The sequence below is a fragment of the Alosa sapidissima genome, chromosome 9 (assembly GCF_018492685.1).
Source record: "Alosa sapidissima isolate fAloSap1 chromosome 9, fAloSap1.pri, whole genome shotgun sequence".
NCBI classification, from domain to species: Eukaryota; Metazoa; Chordata; class Actinopteri; order Clupeiformes; family Clupeidae; genus Alosa; species Alosa sapidissima.
This window is the reverse complement of record NC_055965.1, coordinates 33,644,500-33,670,038: the sequence shown is the minus strand read 5'-3', so window position 1 is coordinate 33,670,038 and position 25,539 is coordinate 33,644,500. Positions and strand designations below refer to the sequence as shown.

Here is a 25,539-nt window from a genome sequence, read left to right as displayed (position 1 = left end):
TGTCTATTGCGATACATATCGCTATCGTTTTATCATCCAGCCCTACTCTCGATACAAGACAAACGTACCGACGCGGACTATTTACTTTCGCTTTAAGGCTAGGACCGCCGTCACGCTATAGGCCTACTTCAAAAGTCCCTCCCCATGCCAAAAGCGATTTTTAGATCGCAGCCTTAATGAAAGTTATGGTAGGCTAAATTGATTCCAGTAAAATTATTGAATTTGCAGACAAACTTTCAGGGACAATCTTAGTTTATGCTGTGCTAAATATCTGTGTTTTTTCTATGCTATCGTGTGTTTAGTAGCCGATAGGCCTTCTACAGAAAAATAGCCTATAAGTATAATATTTTCACAAAGATTAAATGCAATTTAGCACAGGTATTCTCTCATATGAAAACAGATTAGAAACATAGATGGTAAGGTAACCAAGCCTAGTCACAAAATAACTGGAGCTGAAAATAATAAAATGCTGTTTTATTATTATTTAAGATAGTTGGTTATGTTTGAACGTGAAGACTTCCTAAAACATGCCTGAGATTAACACCAGAGCTCAAGTTTAAAATGCTACCCATTTCAACTAAATGCATGATGATGCCCATGATGGAGTACTCATATCCAGTACACATATCAACTCATGAATAACAGTCACCATGACCACAACATGTGTTTTAAATTCATGCCATCAGAATGTAGAATGCTACATGTACAACTTATTTCTAAAGTCTATGTGAATGACCAGCAGCAGGAGAGCTGGTCTCTTCCACGGACCCTGGTGCTTGTGTAGCGTGTGGTCACTAAGTGATCCGGCACAGGGACACAGAGTCTGAGTAGCCAAGCTCACACCCTACATGGAGGGGCTCAAAGAATGTGGAGGTGAACTTGTGCAGGTGGGTGAGTGGATCCAAGGAGACGCTGTAGAAGGACAGAGTGCCGGCTGGCCAGTCCAGAAACACTCCTGTTCTCCCTTTCCTCTCAATGTTTTCATACACCACAGCTACCCTCACTTATAGTGGAGAGTTACAATATACAGTACATGTTGCATATTGATGGGGGCACTAAATTATAATATGGGTGTCTACCATTTTACATAGTTGCAGTCTCACAGTTTGTCACCAGGTGACCTCCTGGCTATTCTCTTCACAAACTTGCCTTTGCAGTTTCCCTGTTCACCAACTAGAGGCACTCTTCAGCACTCTGGAGTTTAGACAGGGTCGTAACTGTATTTCCCTGTTCACCAACTAGAGGCACTCTTCAGCACTCTGGAGTTTAGACAGGGTCGTAACTGTATTTCCCTGTTCATCACTAGAGGCACTCTTCAGCACTCTCTATGGAGTTTAGACAGGGCTGTAACTGTATCCTGTGGTGGAATGTAGTCAGCTGTGGCGATGACTGCCATGAACTCCCGAGGAAGGTAGAATGGACGACACATGATGCTCCAGATGAGGCGAGCAAGAGTGTGACAGGATGGTGATATTTCAGGGATCACACCACTTGCTATTTACCATGACGCAGACACCTTCACCCCAAGAGTGGGATGGTGATATTTCAGGGATCACACCACTTGCTATTCACCATGAAGCAGACACCTCCACCTCTGGATTTACCTGCCTTTAGTGTTCTGTCTACCCGTAGAATGGAGTTTTTGGATGGAGTTAAAGCTTAGTTCGGAACATGGCATCCATGTTTCAGACAGGCAGATGATGTTGCATTCTTGACATATCTGCAGATATGTTTTGTTGATATCTTATTCTGGCCCTTAAACCCATATTCTCCAGAGACTGAATGTTGGCCAGCAGTATACTTGGCAGAGGAGGACTGTGTGCTCTTTTCCTGAGTCTATTCCGAACACTTGAACAATATTATCCATTTACATTCATATCTTGCCATATGCTGACACATACTTTGCCTAATTGCTTGCTTGATAGACTGATGAGAAACCAGTGCAATCATGGTTGAAAATACTCCCAGATTACATATACACATAATGTCAGATTACATTGACTCAGACAAACACTTGTTGGAAATAATCCCCCACACATATACAGTACACCCCCCCCCCCCCCCCCCCGATATAAACACACATTTTTTCCCCTCCATACAGGTGTTTGTTTTTTTTACAAGAGAGTACATTTATTCAGACAAATACTGTATGTGTGTGTTGGAAATACATTTCCATCTCCATTTCCTTTCTTAAAGCAACACCAAAGAGTTTTTTCTACCTTAAAATAATGTTTCCAAAATCGTTTCAGTGGTTCATCAACTCGTAACAGGGTGAACGGCACTTCTATCGACTATAACCGCACTATGTAAGTTTGCCAGATCGGGTAGCGGATCTGTAGTTTGATGGAATGAATGACTCATAACAAACTACAAATGTGACTTGCATCTGATGTCGCAATACATCATGCAACATATTCTACCTTGTCTGTGTTTCTACCTGACATTGTTATTTCCAAAGCCAGTGCTGGATAAACAAATAGTGTGTGCGACAGAGGAAAAGTTCTTTGGTGTTGCTTTAACAGCAATCATTCAATGTCATCCTCTCTCTCACACACACCCACTCTCTAACGCACGCACACACACACACACACAGAAAGACACCAATACACACACATATATTTCACATCCATAGAGGTGTTTTTTTTACAGTAAACCTCTAGGACCAACAGCATTTTGACAAGAAAGTAGTAATGCACTGTCATTTCCATTCCAGTTTGTGTGTGTATGTGCACCTTTCATATAGGCCTGTCGCGATATTCAATAAATCAATTAATCGCATGATAATTAAAATTAGCTCGATAATTTTTCTGGCCGCAATAAATGCCATTTGCATGCTTGTTTGTTTTCCTCGTCTCTCTCTCCCTCTCTCTCTCGGGTCTTTAGAGTAACGATGAGTGAACCCTCATGTCAGTCACGTGTCAGTCGCATGGTGTGTGGGGAGGCGGGACTACTGGCGTAGCCTACCACAGAGTGCAGCTAAAGGGCCGCGTGAGAAGTATACCGGTAGGCACTAGGCAGAGAGAAAGCTAGTTGCGAGTTCGAGTAGGCTACGCCTAATAAAGACAAAAAAGATGGAATTGGTTTCTAAGCCAAACGCGACAGCTGCAGTGTGGGAGCATTTCGGATTTAAACCGAATGCCCGTGGTGAACCACTGAACGTGTGCGAGTCGAGTGTCGCATTTGTTGGAAAACAGTCGCAATTAAAAGCGGCAACACAACAAACATGCATATGCATCTAAAACAATCATCCGCTGCAGTTTTCCCTGTTGGGGAAAACAACACAACAAGTGGCCATCTTCCTCTTCCCGACAGAGCACAGTCACTGGGGCGTTTAGTCGACAAACGAAGTACAAACAGGACAGTGCGAAATGGATTACACTCACAGATAGTGTAGTTCGCTTCATTGCTAAAGAGATGCTTAAAGAAAATTATCTTAGAACGACAATATTATCACTTATCGCAATAATTTCTGAGACAATTTATCGTCCAGCAAAATTTTGTTATCGTGACAGGCCTACTTTCATAGATATCTACACAAATCCAACGGTCCATTAGGTCACATACATCAGAGCAATAGCAAATCCTAACAGTGTGTGTGCTCACATCATGAGCTGCTGGACAGGGTTAGATTCCATCCAGCTCAGGGTCATGGATCAACACTCTAGTGTGTGTGTGTGTGTGTGTGTGTGCTCCCTGACTGCAGACCCTATCCAGCTCAGGGTCATGGATCAACACTCTACTGTGTCTGTGTCTGTGTCTGTGTGTGTGTGTGTGTGTGTGTGTGTGTGCTCCCTATACTGCTCAGGGCTGTGCCTGTGTGCATATGCTCACTTCATTGTGTAACCTGCAGTGTGTTGAACTATGTGCTGTTCAGCCCTGCACTCGCCTCCACTTGAACCCGCAAACAGCAGCACCACGGATCGGGAGTCCAACTGAACTAAGAGCCCAGGATGCTAACTCTCTCACTCAACTCTTAAGGCATCGGGAGGGGCGTGTACCAACATACATGCGGCACAGCTATGGAACAGATGGCTACTGTTCCACTGGGGTTCTGCACCACAGACCCAATCCAGATCAGGCTGTTGGATCTACACACTGATGCTCAGTATTGCCACCTGCAGGATAACGGAAGGAAGATGATCATCAATCAGTGTCCATGACAACCGTTTCCTACTGAGCCAGACTGCATGAGGGACAGAGGGCTCTATTGTGACATCAGTAACAGCAGCCATAAGAAACACATTCACACATTGGACACACTGCAGCAGAAACAGTAAGGGTGGAGCTAAAAAGTCCAACAACATTGGTCTAATCACAAACACTTAGAGAGTGGCGTCTGACTCAACCAATAGGGATGGCTGCACATTCCCTTCATGGTGTGTGTGACCTCACTTGTGTTAAACAGTCCTTCACTGGGCTTGAACCTGTGACCTTGAGCATAGGAGCCTGAGACACACTAGGATCATTAGGATTAGGACTCTTTCACTGGCATTACAGCCTATTGGGTTTGTAATAACCCTGAAACATTTGTTATTTCAGAAAAAAAAAGAAACAGACAGAAAAACAAATATCAAAGAAAGACATTAATGACAAGAGGGAAAAGGGTGAGAAGTGTGGGCTGAGACAGAGGAACACAGCTGCACAAAGACATATGAGAAGATGAGAAAGAACTTCAACACATTTCTGCCATTTTAAACAACCAGGCTGCCATTTCAAAGAGAGATATGGCAAGACAAGTAAAATACAAAGAAAGAAGGAAGGAAAAATTAAGGAAAGAAAAAGAGGAGGTTGGACAGACAAACAAACAACAAAAGGCAAAAAAGTGTGTGAGAGAGAGAGAGAGAGAGAGAATGAAGGATGGATGGATGAGTAAAAGCAGAGGGACCTAGAAGAAACAGACAGAAGAGAGAGAGGACCAAAAAATAAAAGACAGGCATGTTGGGTCTCATGTTGTAAAGACCTGAGTGACATGTTTTGAGATATTTACTCACTGTAATTCCTCCAGTTTACAGTGTGGGTCCTTCACTAAAGCAATGAGCTGCTCTACATCTGATTCACTCAGGTCATTGACTGACAGGTCCAGGTATTTGAGACTTGAGGAGTGTGAGGTCAGAGCAGATACCAGATGTGAGCAGCTCTTATTTGTCAGATTACAGCCCATTAGCCTGAAACAGAATGCTCTGAATGTTAATCACCCTCTTGTTCTACCACCCTCTCTTTCTCACATTACACCCCCCCCCCCCCCCCGCCCCCAGACACACACACACACACACACACAAACTCCTTCCCTTGCAAAAATAAATACATACTGTACATATATCCTCACAAAAACACTCTCCCATACATTCTACCATACATTCTAAATAAGCTCTTAAACACGCTGGCTTCAATTCTGTCTTCAACACCATCCAGGCCTGTCAGATAATCAGATGATCAGGACACTCACACAATCAGTCAGACCACCATCAGTTTGAGTGGGTCTGTGTCCTGTTAGACTGGGTCTGTGACAACCTCCACTGCCACCACTGGAGCCCCACAGGGGGGTGTCCTGAAGCTCTTCCTTTTCACACCAACCACTGTGAACATCCTTCACTAGTCACTACACACGGAGACACACAAATCCACTACATGAAATTATGCTTACTGTAGTTCCTCCAGTTGGCAGTTTTGATGACACAGAGCAGAAGATAAAAGTTCCACTCCTGAGTCCAGCAGCTCATTGCCACTCAGGTGCAGCTGTCTGAGACTTGAGGAGTGTGAGGTCAGAGCAGAGGTCAGATAAGAACAGCTCTTCTCTGTCAGATGACACTGAAACAGCCTGAAACAGAATGATCAGAACGATCAGAATATTAATAACATTCTTTCTCTCTGTCTCTGCATTCCTCTGTTTCAATACACAAACAAGGCCATACAGTCCTTCCAACCTACCCCCCCCCCCACACACACACTTATCTTTCCCCTCACACACCTCTTACACACAAGTACTATCTCTCTTCAACCAATGCTGTTATCTGAAACATGGAATTGCTTCTTTAGGACTTCAACTTGCACATTCTGCAAAAAAAACGAAAATAACTAATTTTGAAAAAAAAAAAACTTCAACGTAGTTTTTCGCGACTTGCGTCTCTGCGACTTGCGCCTGGAATTCCCATGCCTGGTCACATATCTTTCCCCACACACACTCCCTCACACACCTCTTACACACATGTACTATCTCTCTTCAACACACTCACACACATTCTCACTCTCACTCTCACTCTCTCTCTCTCTCTCTCTCTCTCTCTCTCTCTCTCTCTCTCTCTCTCTCTCTCTCTCTCTCACACACACTCACTTACCACCTTCCCTACACACTCTCTCTCCCACACACACATTCACACTTTCTCAGTTATCCACATACACCCTCTCTCAGACACAAAACACACCTCATACAAACAAAGCCCCCCTCACACACGCATACATACACACACACAAACTCACACACTTACAGTACACACACACATACACATCCTTCTCTCACACAAACATGAAGTTATACTTACTCAAGTTTCTCCAGTTTGCAGTTTTGATGACAAAGAGCAGAACATAACAGTTCCACTCCTGAGTCCAGCAGCTCATTCTCACTCAGGTTCAGCAGTCTGAGACTTGAGGAGTGTGAGGTCAGAGCAGAGACCAGATAGGAACAGCTCTTCTCTGTCAGATCACATTCAGTCAACCTGAAACAGAACATTGTTATCTGAATCACATATCTTCTACTCACCTCTACTCGCCCCCACACACACTTCAGTCCAAAAACTCACACTCACTTTCTCTCTAACCCAAACACACACTCTTTCAAGGAGGCGTACATTCTCTCCACTATCTGCTGTCTTACATTTACCAAAACACCCCTCACTAACTTTCACACAAACACACACACACAAACACACACACACACACACACACATCCCTCTCTCAAACAAACTCACTATATGAAATGATACTTACTTTAGTTCCTCCAGTTTGCAGTTTTGATGACAAAGTGCAGAACATAAAAGTTCCACTCCTGAGTCCAGCAGCACATTGTAACTCAGGTCCAGCAGTCTGAGACTTGAGGAGTGTGCGGTCAGAGCAGAGGCCAGATAAGAACAGCTCTTCTCTGTCAGTTTACATCGAATCAGCCTGAAACAGAATGATAGATCGGAATATTACAGTAATCACCTCTACTCTCACACACAAAAAACACACACACACAAACACACACACACACCAGAGGCAGTGAGTGGAGCTAAGCGGTGCAAATATCCTCCTCGCTCAGGTGACCGTTCACTCAGCTGTTCCTCTGCTCAAGTTCGCATCAGGACGCTCCAGTCAAAATTTTCCCAGTGAAATCGCTCCACGCTTGCTCCAATTTAAGAGAGGGAGAAATAATATACATGACGAATTGTCACCTTAAACAAAAAATCCCAAAGAACTAAGAGCAACGGCAATATATTTCACTCAAAGAACATTTATTTTAAAAGATAGTGCAACACCGATATTGCAACAATGAACAATCTTGACAACATCATTACACATACAGTAAGCCTAAAACTAAAAGAATCAGTGGGATTAATTGCCTAAAGAATACAGGCTTAGCATTCAAGTTTTACTTCAGCCTTCTACTTGATATGAGGAATATTCAAATTCCTCACGTTTTACTTTGCTCTCCGTAGCACACACTCATGTTTCTGCAAAATATGTCTTATATTCCAAAATGAATATTTACTCACTGAAACAGTGTCACCACATGGTTGTTCTTGCTCTACATTGTTAGTATATATTTGTTTTGTAGGAATAGCACACTTGTATGACTACTGGGTTTCCTTTCTAAGATATTTAGCGAACTACATCCCCATCAACGAACTTACAATGGCCAATCTTTGAAATTTAACGGTCTTGGTTTTATTAGGAAGACGTGAATTCTGGGTGGATTGGGCATGCCTCAGACTCGTGGTGTGAGCGTTATCGGAGCGAAATTGGAGCGGAATAGAGCGGCCGCTCCGGCCTCTAAATTAAAAATACTCCACGCTCCAACAAAATTCCATCCGCTCCGCTCCACACTATCCGCTCCACTCACTAGCTCTGACACACACACACACACACACACATTCACAAATATGCTGTATAAACACAGTGTTTCTTACTCAGCTAATGTGGATGTTGTGACCACTGGCACCAGCCTCTGAAGAACATCATCTGGACTGAGGAGTTCAGTCTGATCTTTCTCTGGAGTCTTTATGTACTTCTGCAGATCAAACTCAGCCAGCTGCTCTTCTGACATCTTTAATTCAAATCTCCTAATCTCCCACTCCCCTGGTAAGAGCATGTCTACACCCAGAGTTCCTGAGCTCCTTTTCTCCTCCACTACAGCGTGGTGATTCAGCTCATTCAGACAGTAGAACAGGTTGATTCTTCTGTCCGAGCTACTCTGATCTCTGATCTTCTGTTTGATATACTGGACTGTTGGCTCTGAGCTATCTGATTGGCTACTGCTCAGTGGCAGCATGTGCTTTAAGAGAATCTGATTGGACTCCAGTGAGAGGCCCAGAAGGAAGCGGAGGAAAAGGTCCAGGTGTCCATTTTCACTTTGTAAGGCCAAGTCCACTGCGGTCTTGTGTAGGTCATGAAGTGTTGCATCTCTGAACAGAGCAGAGAGCTGAGGGGTTTGCTGTTGGTCAGGCATGTTTCTCTGCCTGTTGCTAAAGCACAGGAAGACATAAGAAGCTCCAAGAAACTCTTGGATGCTCAGATGCACAAAGCTGAATACCTTCCCCTGGTACAGTCCAGACTCCTCTCTGAAGATCTGAGTACACACACCTGAATACACTGATGCCTCTGTGACATCAATGCCACACTCTCTCAGGTCATCCACATAGAATATCAGATTGCCCTTCTCCAGCTGTTGGAAGGCCAGTTTCCCCAGTTTGAAAATCACCTCTTCATCTGTCTCTTTTCTCTCTGTGTACTTGTACTTTTTCATGTTTGTCTGGATGATTAGGAAGCGTGTGTACATCTGAGTCAGAGTCCTTGGCATTTCTAAACTCTCTGATTCCTCTGATGTTCTCTCTACAACAGTGGCTGAAATCCAGCAGAAGACTGGAATGTGGCACATGATGTAGAGGCTCCTGGATGACTTCAGGTGTGTGATGGTTCTGCTAGCCAGGTTCTCATCACTAAGTTGTCTCCTGAAGTATTCCTCTTTCTGTGGGTCGTTGAATCCTTTTATTTCTGTCACCTGGTCCACGCATTCAGAAGGGATCTGATTTGCTGCAGCTGGTCGGGTGGTGATCCAGAGAAGAGCAGAGGGAAGCAGATTCCCCCGGATGAGGTTTGTCAGCAGCACGTCCATTGAGGCTGGCTCTGTCACATCACAACACCTTGGGTTGGAGCGGAAATCTAGAGGAAGTCGACACTCATCCAGACCATCAAAGATGAACATGATTCTGTGCTTGGAACTGGCGAAGACTCTTGAATCTTTTATTTCTGAGGAGAAGTGCTGAATGAGATCCACCAGACTGAATTTTTTCTCCTTCATCAGGTTCAGCTCCCGGAAAGGAAGAGGAAATATGAAGTGGACATCCTGATTGGCTGTTCCTTCAGCCCAGTCCAGAATGAACTTCTGCACAGATACCGTTTTTCCAATGCCAGCCACTCCCTTTGTCAGAACTGTTCTGATTACTTTGTCTTGCCCAGATAATGGTTTAAAGATGTCATTACTTTTGATGGATCTGCCATGTGCTGCTTTTCTCCAGGATGCCCTCTCTATCTGTCTGACCTCATGTTCATCATTGACCTCTCCTCCTCCCCCCTCTGTGATGTAGAGCTCTGTGTAGATCTCCTGGAGGAGTCTGGTGTCTCCCTGCTGCGTGATTCCCTCAATCAGACACTGAAACTTCTTCCGCAGGTGGGATTTGTGAATCTGCTGCACTTCCACATATTTTACTTGACCTGGTTGGAATCTGTGTAAAAAAAGAAAGAAAAATAAACACATAAGCCATTTACATGCGGTAGTGCTTTTCAGATTTTCTAGTATGTCCTCAGAGTGCTCTGTGCTGGTTATCATCGGTCAAGCAGGAATGAATTATAGCTTTCAGACTCACAGGACATTCTAACAAATATGTATGATCACCGTTTCCCTCATGTGACTCATGCTAAATTGACTTGCAGGGAACTAAAAAAAAAAAAACGCCATTAATAACAAAATAATAACAAAATTATTCCCATCACTGATTATCTTACTGTCCAGTAGATGAGTCTCCCTCTATAAATTTGACTGGCCAATCCTTAGATCGATCACTCTTCATGGACACACAACTGGGTGTAGGGGAGTGTGACCTCTTCTTCTTTTTTGGACTACAGCAAAACAAATATCACTAGCTATACAACACACACACACACACACACACACACACATCCACACACACAGCATAAAAATAGGAGCCATTATCTTACTGTCCAGTAGATGAGTCTCCCTCTTTAAATTTGACTGGCCAATCCTTAGATCGATCACTCTTCATGGACACATAACTGGGTGTAGGGGAGTGTGACCTCCTCTTCTTTTTTGGACTACAGCAAAACAAATATCATTAGCTATACAACACACACACACACGCACACACACACACACACACACACACACACACACACACACACACACACACACACACATCCACACACACAGCATAAAAATAGGAGCCATTATCTTACTGTCCAGTAGATGAGTCTCCCTCTTTAAATTTGACTGGCCAATCCTTAGATCGATCACTCTTCATGGACACACAACTGGGTGTAGGGGAGTGTGACCTCTTCTTCTTTTTTGGACTACAGCAAAACAAATATCACTAGCTATACAACACACACACACACACACACACACACATCCACACACACAGCATAAAAATAGGAGCCATTATCTTACTGTCCAGTAGATGAGTCTCCCTCTTTAAATTTGACTGGCCAATCCTTAGATTGATCACTCTTCATGGACATACAACTGGGTGTAGGGGAGTGTGACCTCCTCTTCTTTTTTGGACTACAGCAAAACAAATACCATTAGCTATACAACACACACACACACACACACACACACACACACACACACACATCCACACACACAGCATAAAAATAGGAGCCATTATCTTACTGTCCAGTAGATGAGTCTCCCTCTTTAAATTTGACTGGCCAATCCTTAGATCGATCACTCTTCATGGACACATAACTGGGTGTAGGGGAGTGTGACCTCCTCTTCTTTTTTGGACTACAGCAAAACAAATATCATTAGCTATACAACACACACACACACACACACACACACACACACACACACACACACACACACACACACACACACACACACACACATCCACACACACAGCATAAAAATAGGAGCCATTATCTTACTGTCCAGTAGATGAGTCTCCCTCTTTAAATTTGACTGGCCAATCCTTAGATCGATCACTCTTCATGGACACACAACTGGGTGTAGGGGAGTGTGACCTCCTCTTCTTTTTTGGACTACAGCAAAACAAATATCATTAGCTATACAACACACACACACACACACACACACACACACACACACACACACACACACATCCACACACACAGCATAAAAATAGGAGCCATTATCTTACTGTCCAGTAGATGAGTCTCCCTCTTTAAATTTGACTGGCCAATCCTTAGATCGATCACTCTTCATGGACACACAACTGGGTGTAGGGGAGTGTGACCTCCTCTTCTTTTTCTTTTTTGGACTGCAGCAAAAAAACACACCATATATAACACAGAGATATTTATTATTATTATTGTATAAGCATAAGTAAGTATATATATACTACTTTTGATCCCGTGAGGGAAATTTGGTCTCTGTATTTATCCCAATCCTTGAATTAGTGAAACACACTCAGCACAGAGTGAACACACAGTGAGGTGAAGCACACACTAATCTGCTGCCTGCAACAACAGCGGCGCTTGGGGAACAGTGAGGGGTTAGGTGCCTTGCTCAAGGGCACTTCAGCCGTGCCTACTGGTCAGGGTTCGAACCGGCAACCCTCCGGTTACAAGTCCGAAGTACTAACCAGTAGGCCACGGCTGCCCTCCCATTTGTAATTGTCTTACACACCATATATAACACACAGATATTTATTATTATTATTATTATTATTATTATTATTATTATTATTATTATTGTCTTACACACCATATAAGCGACCTTGGATGCTTTGAAAGGTGCTATGTAACAAATAAAATGCATTACTATTATTATTATTATTATTATTATTATATAACACACAGATATTTATTATTATTGTTGTTATCTTACCACAGCGACTCAGAATCATGGTCTTCTTTTTCACTGGAACTCATTTTAAGCAAACAAACCCCTTTTCCCAGGGTCTCCTTTTCCTGGTCATACACTGGAGAGTGCCAATGGGAAAGATCAACATTCACAGGTCATGTAAAGTCATGAGTATGATTTCATTTGTATGCCATTATTCAGTTACCAGTAGTGGATGCCAATATGTACTGTAGTCATCAGTAGCGGCTGGTGGTTGAAAGCAGATATTAAGCACAACGTTGCTTATTTCGTTACTGAGATAGGTCTTTTCAATTATGAACACCACACACCAAACTGCATGCCTGGTTTTCTGCACATCAGCTCCCCGATCCCTAACTGAGACTCTAAGCCTCCATCACCCAACCCTAAACTTGACCAGACTTTTAATCTGATTTACATTTTGCCATTTATACTGTAACAACACCATATCTCTTTCATTTAAAGGAGCTTTATGAGGAACGTTATTTCCTGCAGTAACTCTTTCAAACCAGTCGGACCACTGCAGCATAACTCTCGCTATTCCCTTCAGCCACCAGTCCCTCATGACGACCCCGTAGCCCCAGGTGAGATTATGAACACGACCATCTGTGTGGCATGAGCCTACATCATTGAAAAATACCCAATAGCAATACACTTACATCTACACAATGAAAAAATACAACAGCCAGAACAGGACACAATGCATCCACATAATTTGCAGAATGTGCTTCATGAAAACGGCACATGTCCTTTTCAGAGATACCTGTTTTATAGCTTTTTACCCCAGAGAGTTTATGATGGATATCACAGTACAATTCAGATTATTAACATATTGCACAGGACACCATTCACAACATGAAGTCATAAAGCTGAGGCAGATAACACAGAGACACAGCAAAGACTGACAGCATTGCAACCAGCTTGAACCGAAGGCCTGTAAATGATAAATAAATAAAAGAAACTTACAGTGATTTATGATTGTTTCAGGAGTTTGATTTTCTAATATCCATTTCCTTGTAGTTCAGGTGCTCTCTGTCAGCAATTGGTTAAACTATGCCAGTCCCAGACATTGAGTCCATATTCAGAGAGATAAGAAAACCAGCTGAACTTGTTCTGTTGTCAAACTCATGTGAAGTTAACCCTTTCACTTCCTCACAATGTTGCATGAAGGAACACACAGAGACAGAAAGGCAAAGATGGTGGGGATCCTTCAGCTTCAGTCCTGATTCTCCAGGATGCCTGTATCACAGATGCAGCTCGTCTAGATCAGAGGGGTTGGAAGTCAGAGCTGAAACCAGACTAATAAAACCCTTCTGTGAGACAAGACAAACCTGACAGCCTGAGTGTGAGACCATAGGAAGAGAAAATGAGGATGTTGTTATTAAACCATTAAATAGGGGGATATCAAGCTGCTTAATGAATGATCCAAAATGATCTTTTGAGAGACCACTAGATAAGTCTCCATACTAAGAAGCACATGCACATATTTGACACACTGCAGCAGAACACCACTAGTCCAATTACAAGCACTTAGAGAGTGGCATCTGATTCGACCAATAGGGATGGCTGCACAATCCCTTCATGGTGTTTCTGCATAGATATTAGAAAGCTAGATACCGCATTGACTGTCGAGTTCTATTAGGTGGTATTGTAAACGCAGACGCCATATTGCTGGGGGCAACACCAAAACATGATTAGTTCATAGATTTCACATGTAAAATACATTTTATACAACCCCACCCCCATCTTGCCTGTTCATAATTCTGAGAAATTGTTGAATTGCATGTGTGCGTGTGTGTGTGTGTGTGTGCATGTGCTTGTGGGTGTGCCTGTGTGTGTGCATGTGCATGCATGCATACATATATCTACTGTGTGTGTATGGGTCATACGTATGATTACTGTGAATGTGTGTGGGTGTGTGAATATCTGTTTATGCACATGTGTGCATATGGAATGGGTTAACATGACCCCTGGAGGCAAACATACACAAACAAATTGGTCATCCTAGGCCCTACTGCTCTCATGATGTTCACAGAAAACTCTGTTGGTGTATGGTCACTAAATGTACACATAAAATAATTTACTGTATGGCCCCCCATGAACGAAACTCCACGAAACTTGGCATGCATTCGGAGGGTGGTCCTCCTAAACCCTACGGTTCTCGAGATATTCACAGAAAACTTTCGGGGGGTCCAGTCCAGCTGGGGGGCTACAGATCAAAACAAAAAATGATGGTTCCATGTGGGGCTACATGCCCGCCAAGTCGTGTACCCCGGTCTTTCAGTGTCCCGGGAATCCTTGACGGAAAAATGGCCATGCGAAAAAAAAAAATCTGACTAAACCTAGCTTCGCTGCGCGGCGATCATAATAAACAGAATGACAAACAGATAAAGACAAAGATAAACACATTTTAAAGAAAGAAACTGTAGTCAAAAGGAAAAAGGGGGAGAGGTGTGTGCTGAAGCAGAAATACACAACCAAACACACACACGAGGAGTAAAAGATGAGGACAAAACGAAACACACACACATGACGAGTAAAAGATGAGGAAGAACTTTAACACATTTCTGTCAGGCCATTTTAAACAACTAGACAGAAGGACACAACCAAACACACACACACGAGGAGTAAAAGATGAGCATCATTTTCAGAGAGCGATGTAACAAGAAAGCAGAATAGAAAGGAAGAGAGAAAGAAACATTATTAAGTTATTTGTCTTGCGACTTTCCTTAAACCATCTCTTTCCGACAAGACTCACAGCACTCCAACCTGAAACAGAAAAGCCTCACCTCATTGCACACCTTATTACACACACACACACACACACAGTCAGACAGTGAGATTCCTTCATGTCATTTGTGCCGTCACTGTAACAGAGGTTGTCTCTCCCCTCCCATGATCACTCTGCATTGTGTTGATTGTGGGAATGATGGACACCACAACCAACCTGCTTTTGATATTTATTGCTCTCTGGAATATAGGACAAAACAAACAAAAATCAGACAGGGAGCGAGCCAGTCGCTTCACAGCTCCTGCCAATCAAACAGGCAAACCACATTTAAATACCTTATAGTAGGTATAAGTATGTATACTCTTTTGATCCCGTGCAGGAAATTTGGTCTCTGCATTTATCCCAATCCGTGAATTAATGAAACTCAGCACACAGTGAGGTGAAGCACACACTAATCCTGTCGCAGTGAGCTGCCTGCAACAACAGCGGCGCTCTGGGAGCAGTGAGGGGTTAGGTGCCTTGCTCATGGGCACTTCAGCCGTGGCTACTGGTCGGGTTCGAACCGGCAACCCTCCGGTAACAAGTCCGAAGTGCTAACCAGTAGACCACGGCTGCAGTCAATTCACACTGAATGTCTATAAGATAACCTGCTTAACACTATGGGACTCCACCTGCAGCCACGCTAGCAGACTGTAGCATGTGAAACTCCTGTAACGTGCATTGTGCACCGAGCTACTATAAAACTGGTGATTTAAAACAACGTAACTCGTGCATGAGGTGTGCAACACCAGACATCAGTTCTATGTGAAAAATGCGTGATACAAGTAACCATGAAAGCATAAACAAAAGATATGATGCATTGTATGCAAGACACATACCTCTGCATCAGTACAGTTGCAAAAGAGGCTCTGAAAACTTAAGGGGTCTCCAGCGTGGGAACCAACTTCCAACCCAAGTCCCCCCCCCCCCCCCCAAACACACACACACACACACACACACACACACACACGCACACACATACACACCCCACCCTACTACCTGCTGTACCAGAGGCACAGAACATGCAGAAAAAGATGGGGAAGTTCAGGGGAGCATAATCACATCACCACTAAATAACTTCATAGCTTTGTTTTGAAGGGATTGTAATATACATTTCAGTCAAGACTACTTAGTTAATTAGTCCAGATAGTTAAATCCTATTTGTAATGCATAATGTTTAATTTGGCGGTATGGCTCTGTTCTGGGAGCCCCCTGCCCTTCCACGTGTAAACATGAAAAGCCTAAGACAGAGAGAGCAGCAGATAAATCCCCCATGGGGTACAGAACAGACCAGGCATCAATGCAGCAACTAGACATTGATAAGGCAGATGTATGAGGAGGAGATGGGGTGGAGGTGGGGGACAGAACAGACCAGGCATCGTCAACACTAAACAACCTCATAGCTTTCACAGTTTTGCAGATTGTAATGAACATTGGTGGTAGAATTGTAGTGTTCTTACACAAGGAATGGCAATAGTTATACGGAACAGTTGTTGGGTGAATCTTACCCTGGTTGCTGCATGAGGTAGCACTGTTCCCCATCAGAACTGTATTTGATCTGCTTCTGTGAACTGTCTGTGTGTTTGCAGCTCTGGGCCCAGAGGAAGGAGGTAAAAGGGACTTGGTAAGTAGCGTTAAGAGAACTCAGGCCATCTGGACTGAAAAAGCTCAAACAATATCAGTTATTAGATTTGATTAGATTAGATTCAACTTTCTTGTCATTTAGCAGAGTACAGGTACAGAGCCAATGAAATGCAGTTGACATCCAACCAGAAGTGCAAAAGAAAATTAAGTACCAAGTGCAGGTAGAGTATGGCTGTGTAGACCATAGAGATTAATAATGTACAGTGTATAGTTGGATAAATATAGGTTTCCAGATGACATGTCTACAGAGATACATAGAGTATATAGGTTGAGTATAAATAGACATTCTATATATACATGTAATATACTGTATATGTACAGTATATTACATACAGTATAGTATGGGGTGTTAGCAGTGCAAAGTCATAGGTGAAACAGTGTACAGTAGGAGTAATGTAAACAGGTAAGCAGTGCAATACAGTCAATGTAAACAGGTAAACAGTGCAGTAGTAAAAAGTAAACAGGTAAACTAGTAACAGCTAAAGTGCAAATGCTAGACAGGAGGTGAAGTTTTGCTCAGCAGTGTTAATGCCTCTGGAAAGAAGCTGTAACTGAGCCTGCTGGTGCGGGAGCACAGGCACCTGTATCTCCTGCCAGATGGGAGTCAACTGAAAAGAGGTTTGGGTGGGTGGCATCCGGTTATCCATCACTGGCTACTTCACCACCTCTACGAAGTCAAAAACCTTAGTGTCACAATTGATTCTACCCTTTCCTTTTGACTCTCACATCAAATACATCACTCAAAGCCCAACATAATCTTGCACCCTCTTATCTTTCAAGCCTCCTGACCCCTTAGCAACCTACCCGCACCTTACGCTCCACTGATGCCCACCTCCTATCCACCCCCACTGCACATCTCCGTTCCATGGGTGACAGGGCTTTTAGCGTGGCTGGCCCCAAACTCTGGAACTCCCTTCCACTCCCACAAACTCTGTGATTAATTAATCTAAATCAATCACATGCATCCATTTTTGCTATGAACATATCTTTAAAACATTTTTTTTCAGATGAGTGAATCAATGAAGAGCCAAACCAACATTTATAAACTTTAAAGTTCAACTTCTCTCTTTTATTATCATTTTCCCTTTGGCTCAGGCATCAGTAGTTCCTGGTGTCAGATGTTTAGTATGATGCAAATGACTGAAGCTACAAATCACTGTCAATGGCATGTGCAGAGTAAGCTACCCTAACACCAAGGTAATGTGTGGTATACCCCCCATGATTTATCCTTTTATGGCCATTCAAACATGTTGTTTCTGCTAAATGTAATGTTGTAGATTTTTGTTCACGTAATTATAAGGTTGTTTCCTTTTCTATCCAGTAGGTGGCAGTCAAAGATAAGAAAACGCAGGGCTCTAAGAAAACGACAAAAAAAAAGCAGCATAGCCTACAAGTGGGAATCGAAATGCAATGTGTGAAGTTATTGGAATGGAAATAAATGTAACCACCTTCAACATACTTTTGAAGACATTTTATCAAGTGTGCAACAAATGTAGTCTTTAGTAAGGGAGTTTGTCGGTTAGTTAGTTAGTCAGTCGTAGGGTAGGCCTATAGGCTAAGCAAACAATACGCTACGTTAGCAAAGTAACTTTAACAAGGCTGGCGGCTAGCATTATTATCATCAAGAGGTGTGCTAACTTGTAGGCCTACCTCCAGATTGCTTTGCATTGAGGTGATACCAGAGCCAGGCTACCTATTAAACATGCTCTGGTGATATTTCAGACTTGACGAACTCCCATGGTAGGCAACGGGAATTCCTTACTGCAGAAATAGTAGATTGATGCTCCTGTCAACAGGATTAGTCTGGGCGTTCTTTTTAAAACGTAGGCTAAACTTTTCATTCAAAGCAGCTTTCTCGTCTGCGTCCTTCAATCACTATAGCCAAACTGCACTGTGTCAAATGTCACCACGAAATGTGATTAAGCAGCTTTATTTTCTTTAATACCTTAATATTTCTGTAATTAATTAATCAAAGTTAATGTGCTATTTTGACAGCCCTAGTTATTATACTACTGCAATACACTAATCTGGTACAGTGTTGCACTGAATAGAGAGATGATCTTGGTGGTCAATGCATGAAATGTCCAACTACGGAAAAAGGAAGTTTGAAGAAAAGAAACAAAAAAAAATCACAAAATAAAAATCACATATATTCTGTTTTGTTATAGCATAGAAAACAATGAAACAAATCAACTGACAACAGGTTCATCACATCTCCTTTCAGAATCTTTATTCAGACATTTAAAAGTCAGAAACACATTTTATTTACATATTTTAAGTCAGAAAAACAAGCATTTTTTTTTGCTATGTCAACACATACTGTATAGAACCACTGACACCTCAGATCAGCAAATAACTTTTTCAAAGAAATTCAGCAAATAACTAAACTTTACGGAGAACAGAATACATCATATTGTTGTTGTTGAAAACATTCTCATAATCCACACATTCATTTTCAGGAGAAGAGCATAATATAAAGAAAGCAATATCAGCATTTGTTTCATCAGAACAGTAATTATATAACTGAATATACATATCAATATCTAAACAGCATCTCAGCAATACACATGTGTATGAACAGGAGTGTGTGTGACTGGAGTTCCTGCAGTTCTTTATACAGTCTATGGGCCAAAGCTGGAACTATTGCCATAGCAACAAGCCCTGCTCCACTGCCAGGGCCACAGAACAAGCATCACAATGGATGTTGCTACGGTGACGTGGTTACTGTGGAATGTTGGAGTGTCTTGACTTGATGAATTTAAGTCTGAATTTTGGCAGTTTGTTAAATAGAAAACAGTGTTAAACAAACCACACACACACACACACGCACGCGCACACACACACACACACGCGCACGCGCACGCGCACACACACACACACACACACGCTATATTAGCTTGATGTGTGTGATATGCCAGATCTGATGCAAAGCAAAAATACCCTCTTTACTAAAGTTGTTTGTAAAAGAGCTTCTTGTGCCTACAAGCCTGTATTACATTACAGTGTCATACAAACCACACACACACAGACACACACACATAGTAGAAAGAGAGAGAGAGAGAGAGAGAGAGAGAGAGAGAGAGAGAGAGAGAAAGGGAGAAAAGGGTGGATGTACCTGTTGGAGGACGAGCTCATGTGATCTTGCGCAGGGACACTGAGGAGCCATAATAATAAACCCCAAACCCTGGATAGAGGGGCTCAGTGAATGTGGAGTGGAACGTGTGCAGGTGGGTGAGTGTGTCAGTGGAGACGCTGTAGAAGGACAGAGTGCCGGCCGGCCAGTCCAGGTAAACTCCTACTGTTCTGGAGCGGGAGGAGGGGGCAGGTATGTCAGTGTGTTCATCATTGTGCCGGACAGAGTAACTGAGACCAGAGCAGTACAGACTCCAGGACTTGGCATTCCGTCCCATTATGACGTCATCACTGTCCCCTTTCCTCTTGGTGCTTTTATAGGCCACAGATATATCAGCTCCACCATCAACACTCCACTCAGCCTCCCAGTAGCAGCGTCCAGTCAGACCCTCTCTACACAACACCTGAGGCAATGTGGAGTCAAATCTCTCTGGGTGTTCAGGATACGGCTGCTGCTCCTCCACACGTGTCACCTTTCTGTTCCCCTCAGAGAGAGAGAGATTTCTGTGTGCTGTGTTTGGGTCCAGTGTGAGATCACAGACATCTGCAGGCAAGAGGAGAGAACATGAGAACACACACACACATACAGATAACATGAGAACACACACACATACAGAGATAACATGAGAACACACACACACACACACACAGAGATAACATGAGAACACACACACATACAGAGATAACATGAGAACACACACACACCATGTCAACACAAACAAACAAACACACACACACACACACAGTCAATGTCAATACAAACACACGCCCACATACCTTAACAACACACACACACACACACACACACACATACAGAGAGAACATCCTCATCAGAATATGGGGAACACACACACACATATGCAGACAAGAGGAGTGGGTGGCATGGAACACACACTCCTACTCAATCTACCCACACACACACACCTACTCAATCTACCCACACACACACACTCCTACTCAATCTACCAACACACACACACAAACACACACACACACACCTACTCAATCTACCCACACAAACACACACACACTCCTACTCAATCTAACAACACACACACCTACTCAATCTACCCACACACACACACAAACACACACACACACCTACTCAATCTACCCCCACACACACACACACACTCCTACTCAATCTACCAACACACACACCTACTCAATCTACCCCCACACACACACAGTCCTACTCAATCTACCAACACACACACCTACTCAATCTACCAACACACACACACTCTTACTCAATCTACCAACACACACACACACACACACACTCCTACTCAATCTACCAACTCATACACAGGCACACACATAGACATACACACACAGGTACACACACTCCTACTCAATCTGCCAACACACACACACTCCTACTCAATCTACCAACACACATACACACACAAACACACACACACTCCTACTCAATCTACCAACACACACATACACACCTACACACTCCTACTCAATCTACCAACACACACACACACACACACACACACACACACACATACACTCCTACTCAATCTGCCAACACACACACACTCCTACTCAATCTACCAACACACACATACACACCTACACACTCCTACTCAATCTACCAACACACACACACACACACACATACACTCCCACTCAATCTACCAACACACACACCTACTCAAACTACCAATACACACACACACACACTCCTACTCAATCTACCCCCACACACACACACACACTCCTACTCAATCTACCAACACACATACACACACAAACACACACACACTCCTACTCAATCTACCAACACACACATACACACCTACACACTCCTACTCAATCTACCAACACACACACACACACACATACACTCCTACTCAATCTACCAACACACACACCTACTCAAACTACCAATACACACACACACACACACACACTCCTACTCAATCTACCAACACACACACACACACACTCCTACTCAATCTACCAACTCACACACACACACACACACTCCTACTCAATCTACCAACACACACACCTACTCAATCTACCAACACACACACCTACTCAATCTACCAACTCACACACAGGCGCACACACACACACACACACACACACACACACTCCTACTTAATCTACCAACTCTCTCACACACACACACACACACAAACACACACTCAATCTACCAACTCTCACACACACACACACACACACACACACACTCCTACTCAATCTACCAACACACACACACACACACACTCCTACTCAATCTACCAACACACACACTCCTACCCAATCTACCAACACACACACACACACACAAACACACACACACACACTCCTACTCAATCTACCAACACACACACCTACTCAATCTACCAACACACACACACACACACACACACACACACTTCTACCCAATCTACCAACACACACACACACACATAAACACACACACACTCTTACTCAATCTACCAACAAACAATCTACCAACACAATAAATAATTAGCCTGGGTGTTCCCATGCTGCCTTGCGCGTGATTTGATTCACGCTGTTAAGGAAACTACCGCCCTAATTTTTGCCTCAGATAGGGAATCAATCACAGAACAAGGGGGGAAAGCAAGACGATGATGAGCTATGCACAGACGCATTTGATAGACATCCGTGGCACCCAATAAACGGATCTGGGCATTTTTTTCAAATACGAAAATGAACGTTTGGTTCCCAGACCACGTCTCAATGAGAAGTGATGGCGCTAGCCAGGCTAATAAACAATAATAAAAAAGAAAAAGAACTTACATCTCAGCAAACGTGGTCGTGCTCTGTCTAAAGAAGCATGGTCAGTTCTGTAAGAAAAGCAAAATGTCAGAAACATGTACCATTTGACAGATGTCAACACTGCTGATTTTCTATTTGTGCCACCTGTGAAATGTAAGGTGATTTATTATCCCACAGAAAAGTCTGCTGCCATATATAAATTATACATACATACATACATACATACATATACACATATATATATATATATATATATATATATATATATATATATATATATATATATATATATATATATATATATATATATATATATATACACACACATATACACATATACACACACATATATATATATATATATATATATATATATATATATATATATATATATATATATATATACACACACATATACACATATACACACACACATATATATATATATATATATATATATATATATATATATATATATATATATATATATATATATATATGTGTGTGTGTGTGTGTGTGTGTGTGTGTGTATATATGTATATATAAACATATACGCTTTGCATACACGCATACAAAGGCACCCACTTGTCCCAAGGTGACGCCTCAAGGCTCCTTTAGTTCTCAGAAGGAGAATCATGAAGTACAAAGCCCCAGCACTGTCTGTCCTTTACTTAGATAGAGTTAGTGAGCAACCTGAGTACTATCTCTGAATAACAAATGCACTTTCCAACAGTGAAACTACATTATTTAATGCATGATCAGGGACCACCAGCAACACAAGCAAGTCTTTCTGTTAATCTTGCAGCCTGGAATCTGAGAGGTGTTCAGATTCGGTAAACAGTCATGAATGTTTATGGTCAATATGCTTTCTCGGAACAGTTACACACAAACAGAAAACAGTTTCCTTAACATTTGGCTATGCCTGCGAATTTGAATGCACCTCTAATTATTTGCACTATTGCATGTTGCATCAAAGAGATCAATATACTTCAGTGTAAAGCAGCTAATATAATACACATTTGAAAATAGGCCGGTACGCTCGGTATGAAGAAATAACTATGGTCTCCAAAATAGAGACAATCAGCACGGTTCCATGCAGCAAATAAACGGTTTCAAATCAGTTTATTGGGAATAAACCGAATATGCGCGTGTCTTGTAAACACCTTATTCTGATTGAAATAAACCGAAAAAGGCCATATTCAGTTTATTAATAAACCAAAGCATATGCCTGTTTTAAACGGAATATTGGGTCATGAGAACACTTTAAACGGAATATGCTCCCAGAAGGAAGAGTGTTGTAGGCCTGCGCATGCTCAATTCCCACAGAATTAGGATAACATGAACCAATTGTCTCTCTGGCACTTTCCTAATCATGGCAAAACAACGCACACACTTTTGGATAGACGAGTAGACAAACTTATGTCTTGTAATCGTGCACGTCATAGAGTTCATCAACGGGAGAAAATGTCGTAATAGCGACGTTTTTAAAACGTTTTGTTAAAAACTTGATGAGGATGGCTATCGATGTACGCTTGAACAAGTGAAATATAGGTGGAAGACCCTGAAGCCGTTGTATTATGCAGCCAAAAGAGGGAATTCCACCAGTGGAGATTTACGTCAGGACGTTGGGAGCCTATTAGGCTGCGTCACTGACTTATTTGGAATAATGTCGATTGCTATGTAATCAGCAATATGCTCAAAATGTGACATTCTACTTGCTTGTAAACAGGTTAAACGGAATATTGACATAAACGGAATTTGGGCAATAGACTGATTCAAAACGGTTTATTCCTGGCATGAAAACGTGCTGAATGTTTAAATGTGCAACAATGGGGGTTCTTTCTGAACATACTTCAGTATCTCCAGTTTACAGACAGGATCCTCCAGTCTAGCAGATAACAGCTTCAGTCCTGATTCTCCAGGATAATTGTAGCTGAGATCAAGCAGTTTTAAATGGGAGGGGTTTGAAGACAGAGCTGAAGCAAGAAAACCACAACCCTTCTCTGAGATGAGACAATCAGAGAGCCTGAGAGAGAGAGAGAGAGAGAGAGAGAGAGAGAGAGAGAGAGAGACTCTAGTAAATTAAATATGATGACTGTGATGTGAAGTGTGGAGGAGATATCTATTGAATTAGTACACACTCCTCCTTAGACACATTTGTTTTTACAGTTGTCAAAATGGAACTGAAAAAACTTCCTATCAGCACTATATCTATTCAGCACCTAAATGACATTGTTGGCCAGTGGACTTTAAGAATAGGCATTATTATTAATAGTTCTAAAAATGATAGAACATATCAATAGACTACAGAACTGCTCCAGCGCTCTAAATAAATGTGCAGGCACCATGTAAAACACACTGTACTTGGCCTCTGGCCTCGTGCCTAATTGCAAATAACAGCCATGGTGATATCTGCTACCGATGCCACTCTCACTCGTGCCATATTACTTTATTGTGACATAATGGGTCACGGACTAGACCAATCCAGAAACAGATTTTGAAACTCTAAGCATAAGCAATAAGGTTCAGCATGTTCAATGCTACTTTTTGGTTCTGCCCAATTGATGTTATATTGTCATGGTTTTTCTCCCTAATCAGGAAATCTAAGATGATAATAAAATGTATACCCACCTTAATGTGTGTATTTTGCAGTTAAAACTGGACAGTCCTTTTGAGAGAAGCTGAACTCCAGAATCCCCCAGGTCATTGTCACTCAAGTCCAGCTGTAGTAGGGAGTTTGCTGATTGTAGAACTGAAGCAACAATCTCACAGGATTTATCTGTGAGTTTACAGTCAGCAAATCTGCAACAACATTTGACAGAATTATGACAGAACTCAACATATCACTATGCAAGGTTACTTTGAATCAAATCGACTAAATGTAGTGAAATGC

At 42.3% G+C, this 25,539-nt stretch overlaps 3 protein-coding genes and 1 long non-coding RNA gene across 11 annotated transcripts in view; 1 reads left to right on the top strand and 3 right to left on the bottom strand.

Moving 5' to 3' along the window:
* LOC121718808 (NACHT, LRR and PYD domains-containing protein 12-like) overlaps positions 1 to 13,972 on the bottom strand; it is a 40,301-nt gene extending 26,329 nt beyond the window's left edge. The window contains exons 1-15 of one of the 9 annotated variants that reach the window (XM_042104062.1): positions 13,301 to 13,972; positions 12,341 to 12,434; positions 11,652 to 11,771; positions 11,419 to 11,532; positions 11,162 to 11,275; positions 10,937 to 11,050; positions 10,726 to 10,839; positions 10,471 to 10,584; positions 10,258 to 10,371; positions 8,163 to 9,977; positions 6,985 to 7,158; positions 6,540 to 6,713; positions 5,645 to 5,818; positions 4,992 to 5,165; positions 3,775 to 4,115 (exon numbers count right to left, since the gene is read on the bottom strand). In XM_042104062.1, coding sequence (XP_041959996.1) covers positions 4,103 to 4,115; positions 4,992 to 5,165; positions 5,645 to 5,818; positions 6,540 to 6,713; positions 6,985 to 7,158; positions 8,163 to 9,977; positions 10,258 to 10,371; positions 10,471 to 10,584; positions 10,726 to 10,839; positions 10,937 to 11,050; positions 11,162 to 11,275; positions 11,419 to 11,532; positions 11,652 to 11,771; positions 12,341 to 12,384 — 3,372 coding nt within the window. In that variant the 5' untranslated portion in view covers positions 12,385 to 12,434; positions 13,301 to 13,972 and the 3' untranslated portion in view covers positions 3,775 to 4,102. Of the gene's footprint in view, positions 1 to 3,774; positions 4,116 to 4,991; positions 5,166 to 5,644; positions 5,819 to 6,539; positions 6,714 to 6,984; positions 7,159 to 8,162; positions 9,978 to 10,257; positions 10,372 to 10,470; positions 10,585 to 10,725; positions 10,840 to 10,936; positions 11,051 to 11,161; positions 11,276 to 11,418; positions 11,533 to 11,651; positions 11,772 to 12,340; positions 12,435 to 13,300 lie in introns of those variants that run through there. The other 8 variants (XM_042104057.1, XM_042104064.1, XM_042104055.1 and 5 more) reach the window with 8 other exon arrangements.
* LOC121718854 (zinc finger protein 665-like) overlaps positions 1 to 25,539 on the bottom strand; it is a 1,212,449-nt gene that overhangs the window by 254,884 nt on the left and 932,026 nt on the right.
* LOC121719075 lies at positions 17,845 to 18,115 on the top strand. The gene is made up of 2 exons (XR_006034136.1): positions 17,845 to 17,945; positions 18,070 to 18,115. It is a non-coding gene; the product is annotated as an uncharacterized LOC121719075 (long non-coding RNA).
* The window catches only part of LOC121718792 (protein NLRC5-like), a 787,595-nt gene continuing 781,008 nt past the window's right edge, over positions 18,953 to 25,539 (bottom strand). Inside the window, exons 25-28 of the mRNA XM_042103972.1 lie at positions 25,278 to 25,448; positions 24,499 to 24,672; positions 22,668 to 22,714; positions 18,953 to 20,424 (exon numbers count right to left, since the gene is read on the bottom strand). Of these exons, the coding sequence (XP_041959906.1) occupies positions 19,880 to 20,424; positions 22,668 to 22,714; positions 24,499 to 24,672; positions 25,278 to 25,448 (937 nt within the window). The 3' untranslated portion in view covers positions 18,953 to 19,879. The remainder of the gene's footprint in view (positions 20,425 to 22,667; positions 22,715 to 24,498; positions 24,673 to 25,277; positions 25,449 to 25,539) is intronic.